Below are 21,259 nucleotides of genomic sequence, written 5' to 3' on the forward strand. Positions count from 1 at the left end.
AAGCTCAGTCTTAAATGAAAGCCAAATGAAGTTCATGTGTACAGAGGAAAGGTTTCATTGACTGTCAATGATCCTATCAAGCAGAAATCCAGACTCTCAAGATGCTGCACAGTTATTAAGAGTATGGGAAAGGATTAGGAGATTTTCTAAATTTTTTTTTGTTGTTGTTTTGTTTTTCAAGGTAGCGTTTCACTCTGGTACAGGCTGACCTGGAATTCACTATGTAGTCTCAGGGTGGCCATGAACTCACAGCGATCCTCCTACCTCTGCCTCCCGAGTGCCGGGATTAAAGGCATGTGCCACCACGCCCACTCCCAGCTCTTGTTTTTAAATTTTAATTTATTTTATTTACTTGAGAGAGCAGAGCGAGAGAAAGTGAGAGTGACAGAGAGAGAGAGAGAGAGAGGGGGAGGGAGGGAGAGAGAATGAATATGAATGGGTGCACTAGGCCTCTGCCCACTGCAAACAAACTCCATATACATGTGCTACATTTGTATACCTGGATTAACTGGATTCTGGGGAATTGAACCTGGGTCCTTAAGGGCTTCATAGGCAAGTACCTTAACTGCTAAGCCATTTCTCCAGGCCCAATTGTTTATTCTTTTAAAATATTTGAATTTTTTTGTTCATTTTTATTTATTTATTTGAGAGCGACAGACAGAGAGAGAAAGAGGCAGATAGAGAGAGAGAGAGAGAGAGAGAATGGGCGTGCCAGGGCCTCCGGCCACTGCAAATGAACTCCAGACACTTGCACACCCTTGCGCATCTGGCTAACATGAGTCCTGGGGAATCGAGCCTCAAACCAGGGTCCCTCGGCTTCATAGGCAAGCGCTTAATCGTTAAGCCATCTCTCCAGCCCTAATATATATATATATATATATATATATTTTTTTTTTTTGGTTTTTTGAGATAGGGTCTCACTCTGGTCCAGGCTGACCTGGAATTAACTCTGTACTCTCAGGGTGGCCTTGAACTCATGGCGATCCTCCTACCTCTGCCTCCCGAGTGCTGGGATTAAAGTCGTGCGCCACCATGCCCGGCACCTAAAATATTTTTATTTGAAGGAGAGAAAAAATACAAAGAGAGACAGGGAGGGAGAAAACAGGCACAGCAGGGTCTCTTGTGCATTTGGCTTTCATGGGTACTGGGGAATTGAACCTAGGCCAGCAGGCTTTGCAAGCAAGCACCTTTAACCACTGGGCAATTGCCCCAGTCAAGATTCTATTTTTAAAAGCTTACTTATTTATTTATGAGAGAGAGAGAGAGAAAGGGCACACCAGGGCCTCTAGCCACTGAAAACAAACTCTAGATGCATGCGCCACCCTGTGCATCTGGCTTTATGTAGGTACTGGGGAATCAAACCTGGGTCCTTTGGCTTTGCAGGCAAGTGCCTTAACTGCTAAGCCATCTCTCCAGCCCTTCTGTAGAATTTTTTTTTTAATTAATTAATTTATTTATTTATTTGAGAGCGACAGACACAGAGAGAAAGACAGATAGAGGGAGAGAGAGAGAATGGGCGCGCCAGGGCTTCCAGCCACTGCAAACGAACTCCAGACGCGTGCGCCCCCTTGTGCATCTGGCTAACGTGGGACCTGGGGAACCAAGCCTCGAACCGGGGTCCTTAGGCTTCACAGGCAAGCGCTTAACCGCTAAGCCATCTCTCCAGCCCTGTAGAATTTTTTTAGACAAAGTCTCATGAATTCCAGGCTGGCCTCAACCTTACTAGGCAGCCAAAGATGGCCTTAAATTTGTGATCCTCCTTCCCCAGCCTCTCAAGTGCTGGGACACAATCTACTAGGTCCTGCTAGATACTGAGATTTGATTTATAGTCCTAAATGATTTTTATACCTATTTTATTTATCTGTATACTCAGGGTGAAGTAAAATTTTCTTACATGAGGGATGGGGTGATGGCTCACTGGGCAAGAACATTTACTGCAAGCAGGAAGGTCTGAGAGGACCTGAAGCCTGCTGCATTTAATTCCCAGGACCCATGTAAACAGCTGGTCATAGCCAAGCATGTCTGTAACCACAGTCCTATGGGGAGCCAAGAACAGAGAACGAGAACCACTGGGTCTTGTGAAAACCAATGCTTTGCATTCAGAGAGATTCCATCCCCAAGGAAATATGTGAATGAGCAATGAAGAACACCGATGTCTGCTTTTGGCCTCTGCATATATGCAGACCTGCACAGCTGCACATAAAACACACATACAAACACACACAAAGTTTTTTCTTATATGAAAGAGGTTGAGAATGGAAAATTAAAAAAAACATACTTTATTTATTTGAGAGAGAGAGACAGGGAGAAAGAGATAGACAGACAGCGAAAGAATGGGTACACCAGGGCTCTATCCACTGCAATCAAACTGCAGATGCATGTACCGCCTTGTGCATTTGGCTTACATGGTACTGGGGAATCGGATCTGAGTCCTTAAGCTTCTCAGGCAAGTGTCTTAACTGCTAAGTTGTCTCTCCAGTCCAAGAATGGAGAAACTTAAGAGGCTCTGCTACAGGTGATGTGTGTGTCTATAAAAATGCTGGAGTTGCCGGGCATGGTGGCACACACCTTTAATCCCAGCACTCGGGAGGCAGAGGTAGGAGGATCGCCATGAGTTCAAGGCCACCCCGAGACTACACAGTGAATTCCAGGTCAGCCTGGGCTAGAGTGAGACCCTACATCGAGAAAGCAAAAAACAAAACAAAACAAAATGCTGGAGTGAGCCTGCTGAGTCTTCTGAGAAGCTCATGAGACCACCTCCAGAAGTGCTCATAGCCAGTACCCATCATTCAGCACAACAGATACTAACTTCATGGTCTCTCTGGCACAAGCTCAACAGATCTAGGTACACAAGCCTTCTGCCTCAATATACAGGAAACACCAAGTAGTAGCCACTGCACCCCATGTACTTACTGAAGCTCCGTGACAGGGTAGGATGAACCTCAGTGTTGGTTTGGTGCTACCCCAAAGCTTGGAAACCTTCACTCCTCTCCTTTCAGGGCTCAGCTTGGTGCAGTAGTATTCAACCTGCCACATGCACCAGAATCCCCTAGAGGATTTTCTTCTGAGACCCACTCCAAGTTTTTATTTCCTAGTTAGTAGGTCTGGGATGGGTCAAGAGGCTACACAGTTTGAAACTCATTGATTCAGAGTATAGGAACAGCTGACCCATGCCATACATTTTTGTTTGGGTCTTGCTGGATATCCCAGGGTCTTCTAGAGGTAAGGGACAAAGCTATATATTAATTTTTAGTCTTAAAAAACTAATTTACCAAGACGGCTGGGCGTGGTAGTGCATGCCTTTAATCCCAGCACTCGGGAGGCAGAGGTGGGAGGATCACTTTGAGTTCAAGGCCACCCTGAGACTACAGAGTGAATTCCAGGTCAGTCTGAGCTAGAGTGAGACCCTACCTCAAAAAACCAAACCAAACCAAACCAAACCAAACCAAACCAAAACAAATAAAACCTAATTTGCCAAGTGTGGTGGCACATGCCTTTAATCCTAGCACTTGGGAGGCAGAGGCCAGAGGATCACTGTGGGTTCAAGGCCACCCTGAGAGACTACATAGTGAATTCTAGGTCAGCCTGGGCTAGAGCTAGGTTCTCCCTTGAAAACAAAACAAGCAAATACACACACACACACACACACACACACACACACACACACACACACGCACACATTTATTTACTTATTTATAAGCAGGGAATAGAGACAGCCAGAGCATATGGGAACTCTAAAGCCTCTTGCCACTGCAAATGAACTCCAGATGCATATACCCCTTTATGCATCTGGCTGGGGTGTTTGTCATGCAAACACATGGATCTGAGGGGCTCACTAGCCAGCTAGATTGATCAAAATATGAGGGCTGGAGTGATGGCTCAGCAATTGAGGTGCTTGTTTACAAGGCCTGACAGCCTGGCTTCCATTATCCAGGGCCTACATGACAACAGATGCAGAGTGATGCATGCATCTGGAGTTTGTAGTGGTGGAAGGCCCTGGCATGCCCATCCATCCATCCATCCACCCTTTCTCTTCCTCAATCTCAAATAAATGAAAAAAATTAAAAAAAAAAAAGGGAGCTCCAGGTTCAGTGAGAGACTCTGTCTCAAGGAAATATGGATGAGTGATAAAGAGAACACCTGGCATTCTCTTCTATTCTCCACATACATATGCACAGGGCTGCACAATGGCAAACACACACACACACTCTGTCTCTAGTCTTTGGGCAGCCCACTAGGCTAAATGTCTGAGATTCTTATGGTAAATAGGTTGCCCTCTAAGACTCTGCCCAGAGCTAAAGCATGAGGCTTAGCAAGGTCTTTCATGTGCACTGCCTCCATAAGTTGGCTGCCTGTGATCTCAGTCTGGGAAATCTATTCTCCAAGACTCAGGCTGTGTGGGAAGAGTATGGGGAAGGGAAGGATCTGTATAACCAGAGGGCTGGATGGGGGAGGGTGGTCCACCTCTCCTGGTTAGCTTTTAGGAGGCAGATGAGCACAGAGGAAGGGAAGAGTCTTAACTCTCAATGGTCAGTCCAGATCATTCCTGATACCAATTTCAGTGAATATCTGCCTGAGGCAAGTTCAGAATACATGCACAAACCAAGAAATTTAGAAAATGCACTCTAAACAGAACTGACTAAATAAACTACATCAGAAAACGGCACAAGACCAGGAAATAAATTCTATTTCTTTCATCTCTCTTTAAATTTCTTTAGCCTACAGCATTCTTAAATCCCTTGGTCAGCATCACCAGCCACTTAGACTTTATAGGTAATTATAAAACTGGAAAGAACCCAAGAGATCAAAGGTTTATGGGACTGAGAGCTACAATGTTAGGAGATCCCTATCACTTGCTCTTAGGGAGACCTCAGGCAAGCTGTTACATTTCTATGAGCTTTACTTTCCTCAACTGTAACATGAGGGGATTGACAAAATCACATGTCTAGTGTTTGTTTGTTTTTGACTTATTTATTGGTTTTTCGAGGTAGAGTCTCTCTCTAGCCCAGGCTGACCTGACCTGGAATTCACTATGTAGCCTCAGGGTGGCCTCAAACTCATGAAGATACTCCCACTTCTGCATCCTGAGTGCTGGGATTAATGCTGTGTGCCACTATGCCCAGCTCTTTTTTAAAAAAATATTTTTGTTTATTTATTTGAGAGATGTGTGAGAAAGAGAGAGAAAGAATAGGTGTGCCAGGGTTTCTAGCCCCTGGAAATGAACACCAGATGTATGTGCCACCTTGTGCATCTGGCTTATGTGGGTCCTGGGGAATAGAACCTAGGTCCTTTTGCTTTATAGGCAAGTACGTTAACCACTCTCTCCAGCCCAATCTCTGGTCTTTTCCAATACATCTAAGTTATCTATTTGGCTCAGCCAGGGAAAGTGGCTCATCTTGTAATTAGGAAAGAGAGGGCAAGTGGAAGAGAAAGATCAGGAAACAGTTCAAGCAGGAAAAAATGGTGGGAAGGATTTTCACAAGTAGAAAAGGACAGAAATCTAGGGATCTGAATGAATGTATACTGGGTCTGGAGAAGAGTGAATAATCTAGCCAGGGCTCAGACACAAGGTACAGTCTGCTGAGCAATGGACTGAAGCAGTAAGCTGAGGCCACATATTACAAAAGGCTCTGAAAGTCAGTTGATACAATTTACATGCCCATCCAAAGGCGATAGGGACACACTAAGGCATGTTGAGAACTGATTAGAACTGAATTTTAAGAATATTTATGTCTTATTTTATCTTTCTTAACAAGATATGGCAGGTTTGAAAGTAGAAAAATAGTGGTATATGCATCTGGAGTTCCAAGACAGCAGCTACAGGCCCGGGAACACTTATATTCTCTCCCCTTGATCCCACTTGCACATAAATATTTTTAAAAATATTGTGGCTTATTCTGGACATATCTGACCTGACTGTGATCAGTGCTGTTCAGCAGAGCTTACTGTGGGGATGGAAGCTCTGTGGGTACTGTCTGAACAATAGAACTAAGTGTGGGAGCCAGGCGTGGTAGTGCACACCTTTAATCCCAGCATTTGGGAAGCAGAGGTAGGAGGCTCACCATGAGTTCAAGGCCACTTTGAGACTACATGGTGAATTCCAGGTCAGTCTTCGTTAGAGCGAGACCCTACCTTGAAGGAAAAAAACACAAAAAAACAAAAAACCCCACACAACTTATTATGAGGATGGAAGCTCTGTGGGCACTCTGAACATCTGAGCAGTAGAGCTTACTGACTGTGGGGATGGAAGCTCTGTGGCACTATTTCTATCCATGAGCTTGGTCTATCAAATTTGCAGTGAAACTTTGGCTTCTCTGGCTTTTGTATCCTTGATGTGCACTGGGTGAAGCACACAGTAAGTAGCCCAGAACAGTACTGTCCAACCAAGGGGAAGCACCTGCAGAGGCAACCATTCTTCTTCTTTTCCTAAAATCAGCAACAGCCTTTAGCATGCCTTTAGTCTCAACACTAGGGAGGCAGAGATAAGAGGGTTGCCATGAGTTTGAGACTAGCCTGAGAGTAGAGAGTAAATTCCAGGTCAGCTTGGGCTGAGCTAGAATGAGACTCTACCTTGAAAAGCCAAAAACCAAAATGAAACAACGACAAAAAAAAAAATCCAACAACAAAGTGAATGATGATTCCTAAGCAAGTGTCGAGTGACAGAGAGTCTGAGGAGAGAACTGTCTGGAGGAAGACTCACCAGAAAGATGATTTTCTCATGGCTACTCAATCATTCTCATGCAACTCACCATTCTCCCAAGGCCTCAAGGCAGCGCATGCGGCCCAGCATCAACTCTGGGTCATCCTTGTTGGTGTCCATCTTCTTATCATAGGCCACAAGAGCATCCTCCCACTCATGCAATTTTTCATACCAGGTGGCCTGGATTTCCTGGCAAGTGGAAAAGAAAAGACTGGTATGAGGGAGTCACGGTTTTTAAATCACACATTCTTTCCTAAGGTGTTTATTATATATGTGATATTTCACCTATTACAACGTATCTGAGCTTTGACTGAAGAGAATTTCTGACTATCTGGAGGGAGGTTGTTTGCTAGAGGTGGAAACAGCGGCTCCTGGGATGAAAGCACGTGTCAGGTCATGCTCCAGCCTCATCACTTCCAGCAGTCACGGAACATTAGTACTCAGGGACTTGAGGTTAAGGGAAATCGTTCAGGGACAGTGGGGCCCCAACCACAGCTCCTGCACGGGTGCCAAGGCCTGGGTCTGCTGTGCTGCTGATACTGGGCTGCGTGGCAGGGACCACAGCTGCTTCCCTGATGAGCACAGGAAGCAGGACACAGCTGTCCAGTTGCTGGAGGCAAACAACGCCCTCTTAAAAGCCCTTGATTCTTAATGCATTTTTAAAATTGCAGGAAATAATTTAAAATACAATAGAACACCACCACTTAAAATTCTTTGGACTACCTTTTCCTCCTTCTACGGCCTTCCATCCAATGTTCCCTTCTGTGTAGCACTTGGCACCTCTGCCAGTGTCTGGACCCAAGGAGGGATTCCATTACTCTGGCAGACAGAGTGCCACGCTGACGGCGAGTCCATGTGAGTAAGAGGTGTACAGTCTTGAGGTGACAGACCAGATTCTCTACATGCCCAGGAGACTGTTTTATGGGTTTTCTGTCTGCCTTTTGACTGCCCTCCACCTCGGGCTCTTCGGCTTCTTCATCAGCTCAGTAAGTGGTTATTTCTCCCCCAGGATGACTAGTGGTTTTCCAGGGAGTCCTTTAAGAGCAGTATGAGTCTCAGGTGGAATTTGTGCAAGACACATGCAGGGCCCGCATGAGTTTCCCTCACGGTCTTCCTCTCCTTTCTGCAGAAAATTTATGTCTGCATAGCAGATACACCAACAACCACTCTCTGCCTAAAGAGCCCCTTCTTGCTGAGCCTTGCTAAGGAAGTCATTTCTTATTTTTCCCTTCCAAAAAATACATGCAATTTATTAACTCTTAGCCTTCATTAAACTTAGAACCAGTTACATTAAAATTAAGTCTTAGAAAATGCGTCAGTATTAAGGTATTGTAGCCATTCTCAGGGATCCTAATGACCTTGTCCCTAAGTCTCGTAACATGGCATCACTATTGTCAGCTTTCTCTACATTTCTGCAGAAACACATCCAGATAAGCAGACTAACTGGCTGCCTTTATTGCAGAACAGTAACTGTACCTCCTTCCTCTAGTGAGCACTGGTAGCCCTGCTGCCTATGCACCAATTGCTACCCATAACCTTGCCACAATGCTAGTGGGACATGTCAAAATCGTCCTATCTGTGCAAGGTAAGCTACACTTCATTTCCTAAGCATGCTCAGAACACCTCTCTACTATACTTACACATGACAGAGAAAACTTAGAGAAGAATGACTTCTAGAGACCATGTAAGGGAAGAAACTCTTAGATGAAAAGCAGCACTGGTACATTTGCCAGTGACTAATGTGTGGCATATACTCAGTGAACCAGCAGAAAGCAGAGGGAGCAGCATATGGAGCAGGTCAAGTAGGGGGCAAGATATTTTGAACTGCAATGGATTGCAGAAACTATAAGGTTTAAGCAATGAATCACACGAAATTCTAATGAGATTGCTGTTACATAAATTGTGCTGAGAAAGCACAGGCTCTGCCAAGAAAAGGCAAACCATTGTCAAGCTTAATATGATTCAGCTACCTAAATATAACAGGAAATCCACCACGGTTTAGCAATAATCCTGGAGCTAATGCCACCTTTAGAACCCGAGGATGGAGGAACTTTCATTTACGGTTAGCATCCTGAGCACTGGGGAATAAGCCATCTGTTGGCAGATCACCTGAATGCCAGATGTGTGCAGTCCTTGTTTCAATCAGCACTTCCTGAAGCGTAAACTCCAGGGACATCAGAGCAGAGAACAGCCTGGCCTAGGGGGAGTACACTGTGTGCTTTCTGTCCTCTGCGAGTAGGGACTACGGCAAAGACGGAGACTTAGTTCTATTGTTTCGTCTTCTAGAGAGATGCTACCTTAGTCTCGTTATGGGCAATATGTGTTAAACATAGCAAAAGATTGCCTTAAACTTTTCAGTCTAATTTTCTAGCCTTTGCCAAGCCCCTGGTTCTTGATTAAGTCAAACTACCTTAAGTGGCCTACAGGATTAATAAAAGGCTCCTTATCAAATAAACAGACCCAGAGTTCTTGACCTTCCAGGCTTCAATGCTAAGTTGATTAAGTTAGTGCTTTATCACTTTAGGTGTTATCAAAGCAACCCCTCAAGACCTGAAGGAGTAACCGGATGGCAGCAGAGAAGCAGCCACACAGCAGTAAGGAAGCAGAAAGTCCTTATGCATCAGGTATGCACTTCTGTTCCGAGGGAGTTGACTATGGTGTCTTCCAAAGTGTGCACTGAATGTTAACTGTGGGCCAGACACAATGTAGTCTGCCACCGGTGGCATGAAGATAATGTGGGTGAAGTTAAAACCCAGTTCTGATGCCGGAATGCCTGGGTTCAAGTCTTGGTACTGCTTTATTCTGTTGTTAGCTTGGACAGGTGTTAACCTGCTGGGTCCACAGTAATGACAGGTGCTGTCTCACAGTGTTACTGGGAGGGCTGTATGAGATGAAGAAAACAGGACACTCTGCAAAGACTGAGGCACATGCTCAGCACTGATCCCCGGGACCACTCACTGTTAATTAGATTCTGCCTTCCTGCTCTTTGTCCTCTCAGGGTGGCCTCAAATTCACAATGGTCCTACTTCTGCCTCCCAAATGCTGGGATTAAAGGTATGCGCCACCATGCCTGGTTCTTTTGTGCAGTTTGAATGCAGTCCTTATAGCCACTGTCTCTTTCAAAAAAATTATTTATTTGCAAGCAGGGAGAGATAGAGAGAAGAGAGACAGAGAATAGGCCTCCAGCTGCTGCAAATAAACTCCAGATGCATGTAGTAATTTATGCATCTGGATTTACATGGGTACTAAGGAATGGAACCTGGGTAGTTAGGCTTTGCAGACAAGTGCCGTAACTGCTGAGCAATCTCTCCAGCCCTCTTTCATTCTTTTTTTGGGGTGTGGGGGTTCGAGGTAGAGTCTCACTTTAGCTCAGGCTGCCTCCCGAGTGCTGGGATTAAAGGTGTGTGCCACACCTGGCCTTTCTTTCATTCTTAAGGTACAGGTAGGCCAGTATTAAACTGTCACAAATTGTTAAAAAAAAAAAAAAAAAGTTGGGTGGGAACCCGAGAGGATGACTTAGTGGGTAAGATTGTTTGATGTGCAAGCATAAGGGCCTGAGTTTGATTCCCAGCACCCACATGACAAGCTGTGTATGGCTGTATGACCACACATGCCTGTAACCTTAGCTCTTATGGTGGCAGAGACAGGAGGGTCACTGGCTCTTGCTGCACAGCCAATTTAACCAAACAATCAGGGAGCTCCAGGTTCAGTGAAAAACTCTGCCTCATGGAAATAAGGGAGAAAAATGATAAAAGAGGACAAGTACTGTGTGCACACAAGCCATGAGTGACTGCCTACTCATGACCAGACCCATACACCACACATACTACACCTCTTCCCCCAAAGTTAGAAAAATATCCCACAGAATGTAAAGTAACTTTCTCAAGGTGGCAGCTGAGAGCTTCCTTGGCTAGGTTTCTACCTGCTGTTCTAGAAGGAATGAGGAAACACTTACCAGCTCTCCAAAGTGTTTCATGGCATATTCTAACACCCCGGCGGCTGCCTCGGGCTGCTGTAGTTTATTATTAATGCTGAGGAAACAAAAGAAGAGGTAGTTACACTCATGCATCTGAAGGTAGGTGTGGGGACACTGCAGGCAGATGGCTCAGCAGGACGTATGGACAAGGTCTTGCAGATGTGCAGTGGAGAGCATTAATTACCTATCACTACCCAGAAAGCTCAGCTCAAAAGGTTTCATATGAGATGAGAGTTGTGATCCTCTGCCCTGATTTTCTTTTTGGTTTTTCAAGGTAGGGTCTCACTGTAGCCCAGGCTGACCTGGAAGTCACAGTGATCCTACCTGTGCCTCCTGAGTGAATGCTGGGATTAAAGGCATGTACCACACGCCAGGCATTTTTTTCCCCCTGATTTTCTTTTTTTTTTTTTTTTTTTTTTTTTGAGGGGGGACAGTAAAGTGAACACTAGCAATAGTAGGTGGTCCTCTGGGAACAGTCCTCTACTTAGTACAGACAGGTCTTCATTTGGAATCTGCTCTCTGGCAGGCAGCACATGTTTGGGGCCTCATGCATGCTAGGCAAGAGTTCTGCATGCTTACTCATACATCACATTTCAGAAACTAGCAATCCTGGATCCCACAACATCCTTGTTGTAGTGCTTAATTACAAGAGTGGCCTGAACTTCTAATACTCATTTCTTCCCATTGGTTCCCATCACTAACAGGAATAATCAAAAATCAATCAAAACCTTTGCATGCTAAGCTCACAGAGGTGGCACAGAAGCTGGGCTGTCCTTGTTGGTACACCCCTGCCACAGCTCATTTCCTTCCAATCCACAGGCCACCGCCATCTTTGGGACCACTCTCTCCTACAGCAAGTCTTGAGGTGACCAGAGTTTCTAGACTTAGTCACCTGCATAGAACACTTTTCACTGGGCTTCTCTAAAACTGTGTGGGTGCTTCTGGGTAGTGCCACTGGAAGGCCTGGTCACTGGAGTGGGTTTATCAGATAGCAAATAAGGAGGCTTTCAGAGCAGGACAGCTATGGGTCTTAGACCCTCATTCTAACAAGAACTTGTGCAACTACACCCAACAGCAAATGTGGCCTGAGGTCTTGAAGGAAGGAAAAGGGAGAGTGGAGGAGCAGGCTTGGAAGAGGCAGGAGAATGAATGTATCTGTTGACTGGCAGGGGGAACACCAAAGTGTGACATACCAGCTTGGGAATCTAGACTGATTTAACAAGCAAGAATCCAATTTATTTCCCTGAGTACAAACTGTCTATTGGAGGAGAATTAATTTTTAAGTGGTTTTGGAAATTCCAGGATTTGGGTTCGATGTGGTAATATGGCAAGAGATTCTATTACAAATATTAGTTTTAAAAATTCCACCACATCTCTTCCAATAAAACTAAAAAGGAACTGCCCAGAAATCTGAAGAACCAAACACATTAACATTTGTGAAAGTAATAATCTGATGGCTTATGTTTACGAAGCGCATTTCAAATACTCTTTCCAACTCTCACTCCTTTGGCCTCACAGATCTTTGAAAAAATAGGGAGGGAAAGGTTAAGATCTGCTTTATCTTACTAATGAGGAAATGGGGGCCCAGGATGGGCAATGATCTTCCCTAAGGTTACAGTGAATCAGGATTGTCCCAACAATATCTGGGACAATTGGATGTTTCTGTTAAGGAGAAGCAGGGATGGACAATTTTTTTTTTTTTTTTTTCCATTTAGAGTCAGAAGACTTGGGTTAACATTTCTGGAGGTCCAAATCTACTAACTACAAATATGTTACATTTTTATCTTTTGTCTTTTCGAGGCAGGGTCTCACTCTAGTCCAGGCTGACATGGGACTCACTCTGTAGTCCCAGGCTGGCCTCTAACTCACAGCGATCCTCCTACCTCTGCCTCCCAAGTGCTGAGATTAAAGGTGTGTGCCAACATGCCCAGCTTAAAATATTTTTTTTTTTTACTTATTACTTGGAAGCAGGGGTGACATGGGGAGAATGGATGCACCAGGGCCTCTTGCTACTGTACTGATCTCTAGATGCATGTACCACCTTGTGCATCTGGCTTTACATGGGTACTGGGGATTCAAACCTGGACCATCAGGCTTGCAAGCAAGCACCTTAACCACAAAGCCATTACTGCAGCCCTAGGTCATGCTCTTTAAAAAAATATTTATTTATTTATTTATTTGAGAGAGAGAAGAGAGGAGAAAGAGAGGAAGAGGCAAAGACAGAAACAGAGAATGGGTATGCCAGGGCCTCCAGTCACTGCAAATGAACTCCAGGTGCATGTACCACCTTGTGCATCTGGCTTTACATGGGTACTGGGGAATTGAACCTGGTTCCTTAGGCTTCACAGGCAAGCACCTTAACCACTAAGCCATCTCTCCAGCATTCTAGGTCATGCTTTTTAGTATTAAACTCTTCATTTATAAAATATAGCTCATACTACCTCTTTCACAGACCCTTCAGGGAATTAAATGAAACAATGGATATGAAAGGTCTTTTATCTGTGTTTGTTCATGGTCTAAAGCTGCCAGAACTAATCCACACTTGTTCTCAGGTGGACCATGCTCCCATAGCTGAGTCTTGCTAGCACTGTGAGTCATCGGTGTGGTGACTTCCTAGCTGTTCTGGGATAGATTACTGAACACTAGGCTCCAGGCTCTGTCACCAGAGGTGAAAGGCTCCTTTGCTTACAAGAGTAGTGACATCACATGGGGAATCTGCAGGGAAGACTCATTGGTTCTAGAAAAGCAGTAAGACAGAATGTTCTCCATGAATTGGTCTGCTGAAGGATGGAGAAATATCTTTAGGGGTTGGGGAGATGGCTCAATTGTTAAAGGTACTCGCTCTGCATGTCTGCTGACCCATGTTAAACTGGATGTAAAGTAGTGCATGTGTCTGTAATGTTAATGGGCCTACAGCAATGGGAGGTGGAGCCAGGAGAATCCCGAAGCTTGAGGGTGAGCTACCTAGCCTTCCTGGTGGCAAACAACAGTAAGAGAGACCCCCATCTCAAAAAGGTGGAAGGAGAGGACCCACACCCTGAGGTGGTCTTCTAATCTCTACATACACATTCCATGGTATACATGTGCCCTCCTACATATACATATATATACACACATACAAACAAAAAGTATTTATTAATTTATTTGCATGTGCAGATGGGCATGCCAGTGCCTCTTGCAACTGCAAACACCCGATACTTGCACTGGCTTATGTGGGTGTCTTGGGAACTGAATCTAGGCCAGCAGACTTTGCAAGCACTTTAACCAGTGAGATATCTTCTCAAATCAAAGTGAAGCTATATTTTTACAGTTTCCTTTAGGAAGCCCTATGAGTTTTTCTAAGCTGAGAATAAAGTGCAAGTGTATAGGGCCATATGCCACCATGGGTTCTCTGTGAAGCAGGTCTCCATGCCTCCTGGCCCAATACTGGACTCTATGGTCCACGCACATGGAATGGAGCAAACTGTATTGATAATTAACATTACTAGGCATAGATCTGTTACTATCTAGCTCCTCGAACCCAAATAAAGGTTTTGGAAGCATAAGAAACTAGAAAAAATAGAGCTTATATATATAATTGCATGGAACCTGTAGTTACATATTCTCAGTATTTATTCAGTGGAACTTGGGCCTCTTAGCAGCTGCAAACTCCTGGTAGCATTAGCTTGCTCTGAGAAGGAAGATAGAGTACTCTTGTTCTAACCAGAAAAAGTTAACTGCAAGAAACAGAAATAAAAACCCAGTTTGGGCTGGAGATGTAGCTTAGGGCAGAGTACTTACTTGCTTAGTCCCTGGCTTCCACCCCCAGTATTCCAGGAGTTTTAACAACTATCTTCCAATCTTGTATTCTGGAACATATTCTACTTTCAAGAACACATTATAAACATTATCAAGAGTTTGGCTTACTTTGGGGCTCACTGACCCTGTGGCTAAACTAAAATCCAAACCCAGGCCACTTAACAGCCTCTGCCGAAGCTGCTCTGCCACTTACACATAAAAGAAAGTTTAACAACCACTGATGACAATTAAGAAACAGTGATTAGAGACAGCAAAGCAGAAATTCAAATGTACTTTAGCAGTGTCACGGCTTTGTTATTCCTCTCCTGAGGACAAACCAGCATAGCCCTGCAAATTAGAAATGAGACTTTCTTGATGGGGAGGTGGCTCAATGTGCAAGACTAAGGAACTGAGTTCAGATCCCCAGAACTCACATAAAGCTAGACATGGAAGCATGAGTACCTGTAACCCTAGCACTCCTACAGCAAGCTGGGAGGCAGTGACAGGAGAATCCCTGGAAGCACGTGGGCCAGTTAGTGTAGAAGAGGCAGTGTTGAACGAGAGACTGCCTCCACAAGCTGGAAGGTGAAGACCGACACCTGAGCTTCCTCTGATCCTTATAAGCGCTGTGATACAAGCCTGCACACACACACAACCCCCACAAACGAATAAACTAAAATGAAATGTCCTCACATGCCCTAACTCCTGTAGGGAGTAACTCATCAGTGCATTCCATGTTAGTGTTGGGGCCTGGGAGGCTGTGGCAGAGTTCAGACCTTTAGTAAGTGCCATGAAGCATGGGCATACCTTGTCATTGCAATTGTTCTTGCCTAGCAGTCAGGAAAACCACTGAAAAATAAGCTTTGATCAAGCAGACTAAGACCTATGAAAAATGAATGGGCTCAGAGTGAGAATCAAGTTCTTGGTCTTGAATTTGAGGACCTTTTGAAAAGAAGACAAGTCTCACTGATCAAGTCTGTCCTCTTTTTGGGATTTTAAATTTTTATTTCATATATATGTGGTATACCTGTGTGTGGTGCATGTGTACATGTTTGTGGATGAGTGTGGAGGTCACTGGACAACCTCTGGTGTCATTCCTCAGGTATGCTACCTCCTCTTTAACAAACGAACTCCAGACGCGTGCATCCCCTTGTGCATCTGGCTAATGTGGGTCCTGGGGAGTTGAGCCTCAAACTGGGGTCCTTAGGCTTCACAGGCAAGTGCTTAACTGCTAAGCCACCTCTCCAAACCTAACTCCTCTTTTTTTTTTTTTAAAGTTTTTTATTTTATTTTTTTTTTTATTTGAGAGCGACAGACACAGAGAGAAAGACAGGTAGAGGGAGAGAGAGAGAATGGGCACGCCAGGGCTTCCAGCCTCTGCAAACGAACTCCAGACGCGTGTGCCCCCTTGTGCATCTGGCTAACGAGGGACCTGGGGAACCGAGCCTCGAACCGGGGTCCTTAGGCTTCACAGGCAAGCGCTTAACCGCTAAGCCATCTCTCCAGCCCCCTAACTCCTCTTTTTGAGAACCTGCAACACAGCATTTAGGCCAGAGCACATGACCAGAGTTCCAGGGATCTTCTCACCTCTACCTCTCTAATGGTGGGATCACAGGCACATGTCACACGCCTGGCATTTCACACCAGTGCTGGGATCAAACTCAGGCCCTTATGCTTGTTAGATAAGTACTTTACCCACTGGACTGTCTCCCCAACTCCTCTTTTTGCTACTCTAACATTTCCACTTTCTCCATGATTTCTAGATCTCTACACAATAGGCAATGTGTTCTATCAACAAGTTTCACGAAGAAGAGAGCTGACTGTAGGTGCCAGGCACTGTGCTTATGGACTGCATGCAGAAGATCAAGACTAGAAAGTGGACACTGTTATTGTTCCCAGTGTACGTATCAATGAAACAGGTCATAGGTTGCTGGATGACATTAAAATCTTGCCACTTAGGGCTGGAGATGGCTTAGTGGATTAGGTGCTTGCCTGTGAAGCCAAAGGACCCAGGTTCGATTGCCCAGGACCCATGTAAGCCAGATGCACATGTGTCTGGAGTTTGTTTAGAGTGGCTGAAAGCCCTGACATGCCCATTCTCTTTCTGTCTCTCTCTGCCTGTTTCTCTGTCAAATAAATAAAATTAAATTTAAAAAAGTTAAAAAAAATCTTGCCATTTAAAAAATCTTAGGGCTGGAGAGATGGCTTACTGGTTAAGGTGCTTGCCTGCAAAGCCAAAGGACCCAGGTTCAATTTCCCAGGACCCACGTAAACCAGATGCATAAGGTGGCATATGCATCTGGAATTCCTTTGCAGTGGATGGAGGCCCTGGCATCCATTCTCTATCTACCTCTCTCTCTCTCTTAAATAAATAACTAAAAATAAAATATTTTGCCGGGTGTGGTGTCACATGCCTTTAATCCAACACTCGGGAGGCAGAGGTAGGAGGATTGCCATGAGTTCTAGGCCACCCTGAGACTACGTAGTGAATTCCAGGTCAGCCTGAGTTAAAGCGAGACCCTACCTTGAACCGCCCCCCCCCCAAAATATATGTGTGTACGTATATATACACATATATTTTTAAAAGAAGTTATCTGAGGGCTGGAGAGATGGCTCATCAACAGTTAAAGCACTTGATTGCAAAGCCTAAAGGACCCAGGTTTGCTTCCTTAAAACCCATGTAAGCCAGATGCACATGGTGGCACATGCATCTGGAGTTCATTTGCAATGGCTAGCGGCCTAAGCGTAACCATTCTCTCTCTCTCATAAATAAATAAAATAAAATATTTAAAAAATGTTAAGTATAAGTAATAACTAAGAGTACATTACAGGCTCATAGCTTTCTACTCTGGGCATCAGTGGGCACCCAGTAAATACTTGTAAGCTGAGTTACTGAAAGCCACGGGTGGATACTGCAGTTAGCCAGTTCTCTGTGTAACTTGTAACTTGCTGAACAGGAGAAAGGAATCTTTCTGAGCCTTTATTTTAACTTCCTCAATGATACTTTGGCTGACAGTTATATCTGACTTCCAAGCTCTCATCCTATATTTCTTGTTTCCTTTCAGAAGCCACACCACCTCCAGTGCCACAGTGAGCATGATTTCACAGCAGGCTTTTTGTAGGCAGCTTGTTTGAGGTTGCCAGCTTAGAGTCCTCATTGTAGAGTATGAAATAAATAAGGCTCTATGGGAACTCTGATGTTCCTACTAAGACCCCACTTACCTACCTATTTGAGTGACAAAAATTACCCTCTGAAATATTCCCCCTTAAACCTAGCTCTGGCTTTGTGACTGGAGGGACAGATGGTATGCTCCGTTCCTGAGAAGCGGTCACCTTTGCTCCCATGTGAGAAACTCTTTTTTTTTGGAGGTAGGGTCTCATTCAAACCTACGCCGACCTGGAGTTCACTATTTAGTCTCAGGCTGGTCTAGAACCCATGGTGATCCTTCTACCTCTGCCTCCCGAGTGCTGGGACTGAAGGTGTGAGCCATTACATCCAGCTCCTGTGAGAAACTCTTGGTTTATGGGGCAGCTGAAAGTATCCTGAAGTCACTTCTAAAATCACTCACTGCGCCGCCTCCCCCTCCCCCACCACCATGGCCTGTCCCTATTAACACTGGGCAAACTGGTTTAAGACTTAGCCCAACAGCAGGGAGGATTCAGTACAAAGCCGACTCCCGCGACAGTGGCTAGGAGAACATGACACGACAATAAGCAAGCTCAGAGAGAACGAGGTTTGGACACCTTGTGCTCATTATGACACTTGTTCCCACCACATTTCCCATCTCTACCCTACTCATGCTGAGACCAGAAGGAAAAGAAACTGCAACACATGAGTTTCCTAAGTTAAGTACTGGTGCTCTGTCTGTACTCTATTATCAGTGAGACTACCCAGTTGAGTCTACAGAACCAACACAGACACTGCCTAATGAAAAAAACCTACAGCCCACGAACAAACCTGGTTTTAGGAAGCAACTAAGAGAGATAGAACAGAGCGACTCTTGGGGTTGACTGGGGAAGAAACACACTCATTCTGATCCATTCCCCACTTCAAGATAGAATTCCTTCAAAACAAGACTGAGTTCAAGAGCTGGAAACTAGGAAAATTCTTGGCAACCAAGGAAAAGACTTTCTGGAGTTGAGTACAACTAATGAGTAGGACATTCAGAAGCCTCTTCACTGCCTTCCTAGACTCAGCAGATTGCTCAGGGAGTCTTCTCACGACTGCTGGGAAATCGGCTCCCAAGGCTGGGAGGTCATGTAGGCGGTGTAAGAGGTGCAAACAGGTTCAGAGTTGGGGGAGCATCTTGTTGCCTCTGCAGGGCCCTCATTGAGAATGATGGCTGAGATGCCAAAGCTGGGAGTGGGCCTGCTGAAACCTGAGCTTTGTGCTCAAGCTGTGTCTTGGTGGTCTCCACAGGTTTCACAGAGAAGGAAGAGACAAGAAGAACATGGGTCATCGCTTGCTCAAGCTCTCTATGCTGACCCACAACACAGTAATTCATGCCTGAAGTCTCCTGAAGGGTTTCCTTGGTCCCTGCTCCACAGGCTCTGAACTGAGGACAAATGTATAGTAATTGGCTTGGCATTTCCTCCCTGTGAGGCCCTTTGGGTTACTGCCCTTAACTCTCAGTATCACAGCTTTGGTGACCAATGCTGGAGCAGTAAAGAGCAAAGTGACACAGCAGCCTCCCATACCATGCCTGCAGGCGGAAGGTGTCCTGGCCAGGAGCATCTGCACTACATCTGGGAGAATGCTTGGGCTTCCCCAGTGTGCCCATCAGGAATTTACTAGAACACTGCCTGCTTGCTTCCACATGGCTCTGAGCCCTCCTTCCAGTGCAGAATGCTGTCTGCCTTTTACTTGGCTCCCTGTCAAGATAGAATTCTCTGGATTCCCTTGGCACTTGGCTGATGACACATGTATGACAGCTGACAGGGGAATGTGGCCATTCGGACTGGGGTGTCCTGACCAGCCATGAGGAAACTGCTGGAGGTGCTGGAGACTGCTTTGAGTCCCTACCATTATATCAAGCAGTTTTGTTTTTCCATTTCTTTCATAGAGTAGGAACTGTTTCAGCTTCCCCTGTCATTTCTCCCAGCAGGGTCAGCTCTATGCTCGCTACATGATTAAAAACAAAAGAGTCTAATGACTCTACAAGAGCCAGGGTTGGCTGGGTCCTGATGTCTTCATCAGGCTGCTCCTTTGGGAGTCTGGAAATAGAAGAATGGTCTGTGTGGGGACCTCAAGTGAGTAACAATCTCTTCTGGAATAGAGTTAATTTCAAAATGAAGGACAGCAGTGAAGACAGGTGGCAAAGAGATAATGTTGAAATGTGACATGAAGGGAAGCAAAGCAGGGTCATTTAAATACAGGCAGAAGGGAAGATGGATGGTCTTAAAACTATGTACCCAAGAGGCAGATTCAGGGGACTAAAACAGCACCTCAAGTCTGGCAGGGTCAATACTAAGGAAGTTTTAGGTTCTTTTTTCTCTCTCTACATATTAAAAAAAGAGAAACTATTTGGTTTTCCATCAGGAATAGATGGCAAGATCCTATTGCTGAAGACTCCACATACTCCACATACTCCAAATCCTGTTGGAGCTGAGCTGATAACCTCCTCCATGTAGACCAGCTGACAGAAAGGTGGAAGAAGCCATTCTGCATGCAGTTCAATGGAAGAGAGAGAAGTCACCAGTGAAGATACTCAACAGTGGACACTGCAAGCCTTAAATTTTGCCAGCCAGGCCAAATGAATCAACGGGTGCAATAGTAACATGTCTGTCATGGTGGAAACCAATTGTCCTCTAATTGGACTGGAGGCCCACTCCATGGGAGGGAATACATCCCTGATACTGAAAACCTAAAACAGGGGTAGTCATGAGCCCTAGGGGTGTAATGTCTGCTGCTGTCTGGCTAAATGGATATACTGTGCTTATCAAACTGCCCAGAAAGTGCTTCTCTTAATGTTCATATTGTTATATTAATGCTACTCTCACTTTTGGTAGAGAACCTTCTCTTTTCAGATGGCAGTGATCTTGGAATGACTCAGAAGGCATCATGGTGCTGGGCAGAAGTGACAGGAGTGCTCAGTACTGCAATATCTCTATCACACCTTCCAAGGCTCAGGGTCTATTGCAGAAGAGGTGGCAGAAAGAATGTAAGAGCCAAAGGAAGGGTAGGACTCCTTACAATGTGCTCCCCCAGACACAAAATAGCCTGGATTTCCATGACCTCACAGTGCCTGACACTACCTACACAAGGCCATCATAATAGGAGGAAAAGATTATGACATCAAAATAAAATAGAGACTGATTGAGAGGGGATGAGGATATGATGGAGAATGGAGTTTCAAGGGGGAAAGTGGGGGGGGGGAGGGAGGGCATTACCATGGGATATTGTTTACAATCATGGAAATTGTTAACTAAAAAAATAAATAAAGGAAAAAAAAAAGAGAAAGAGAGGCTAGCCAGGCATGGTGGTGTACACCTTTAATCCCAGCACTTGGGAGGCCAAGGTAGGAGGACTGCTGTGAGTTTGAGGCCAGCCTGAGAATGACATAGTGAATCCCAGGTCAACCTGGGCTAGAGCAAGACTCTACCTACCTAACAAACAACCCCTCCCCCACAAACAAAAATACTGGCTGGTCTCGGTACAGGGACTCAAAGTTTGGACATTCTCAGTAGTGCTCTTGGCAGTCTCAGGAATCTAAGGCATGAACATTAAAAATGACAGGTATGCTGGGCATGATGCTAGCATAGTCTTGTAATCTCAGTTCTCAGGAGGTTGAGGCAAGAAGATCCCA

General features: G+C 45.0%; 1 protein-coding gene and 1 non-coding gene across 2 annotated transcripts in view; both read right to left on the reverse strand.

Moving 5' to 3' along the window:
• Positions 1-21,259, reverse strand: part of Mtor (mechanistic target of rapamycin kinase) — a 156,512-nt gene that overhangs the window by 53,942 nt on the left and 81,311 nt on the right. Inside the window, exons 29-30 of the mRNA XM_045151108.1 lie at positions 10,656-10,731; positions 6,750-6,889 (exon numbers count right to left, since the gene is read on the reverse strand). Coding sequence (XP_045007043.1) covers positions 6,750-6,889; positions 10,656-10,731 — 216 coding nt within the window. The remainder of the gene's footprint in view (positions 1-6,749; positions 6,890-10,655; positions 10,732-21,259) is intronic.
• LOC123461329 lies at positions 8,028-8,154 on the reverse strand. The gene has a single exon (XR_006637616.1). It is a non-coding gene; the product is annotated as a small nucleolar RNA SNORA33 (small nucleolar RNA).

Source organism: Jaculus jaculus, chromosome 5, assembly GCF_020740685.1.
Source record: "Jaculus jaculus isolate mJacJac1 chromosome 5, mJacJac1.mat.Y.cur, whole genome shotgun sequence".
NCBI classification, from domain to species: domain Eukaryota; kingdom Metazoa; phylum Chordata; class Mammalia; order Rodentia; family Dipodidae; genus Jaculus; species Jaculus jaculus.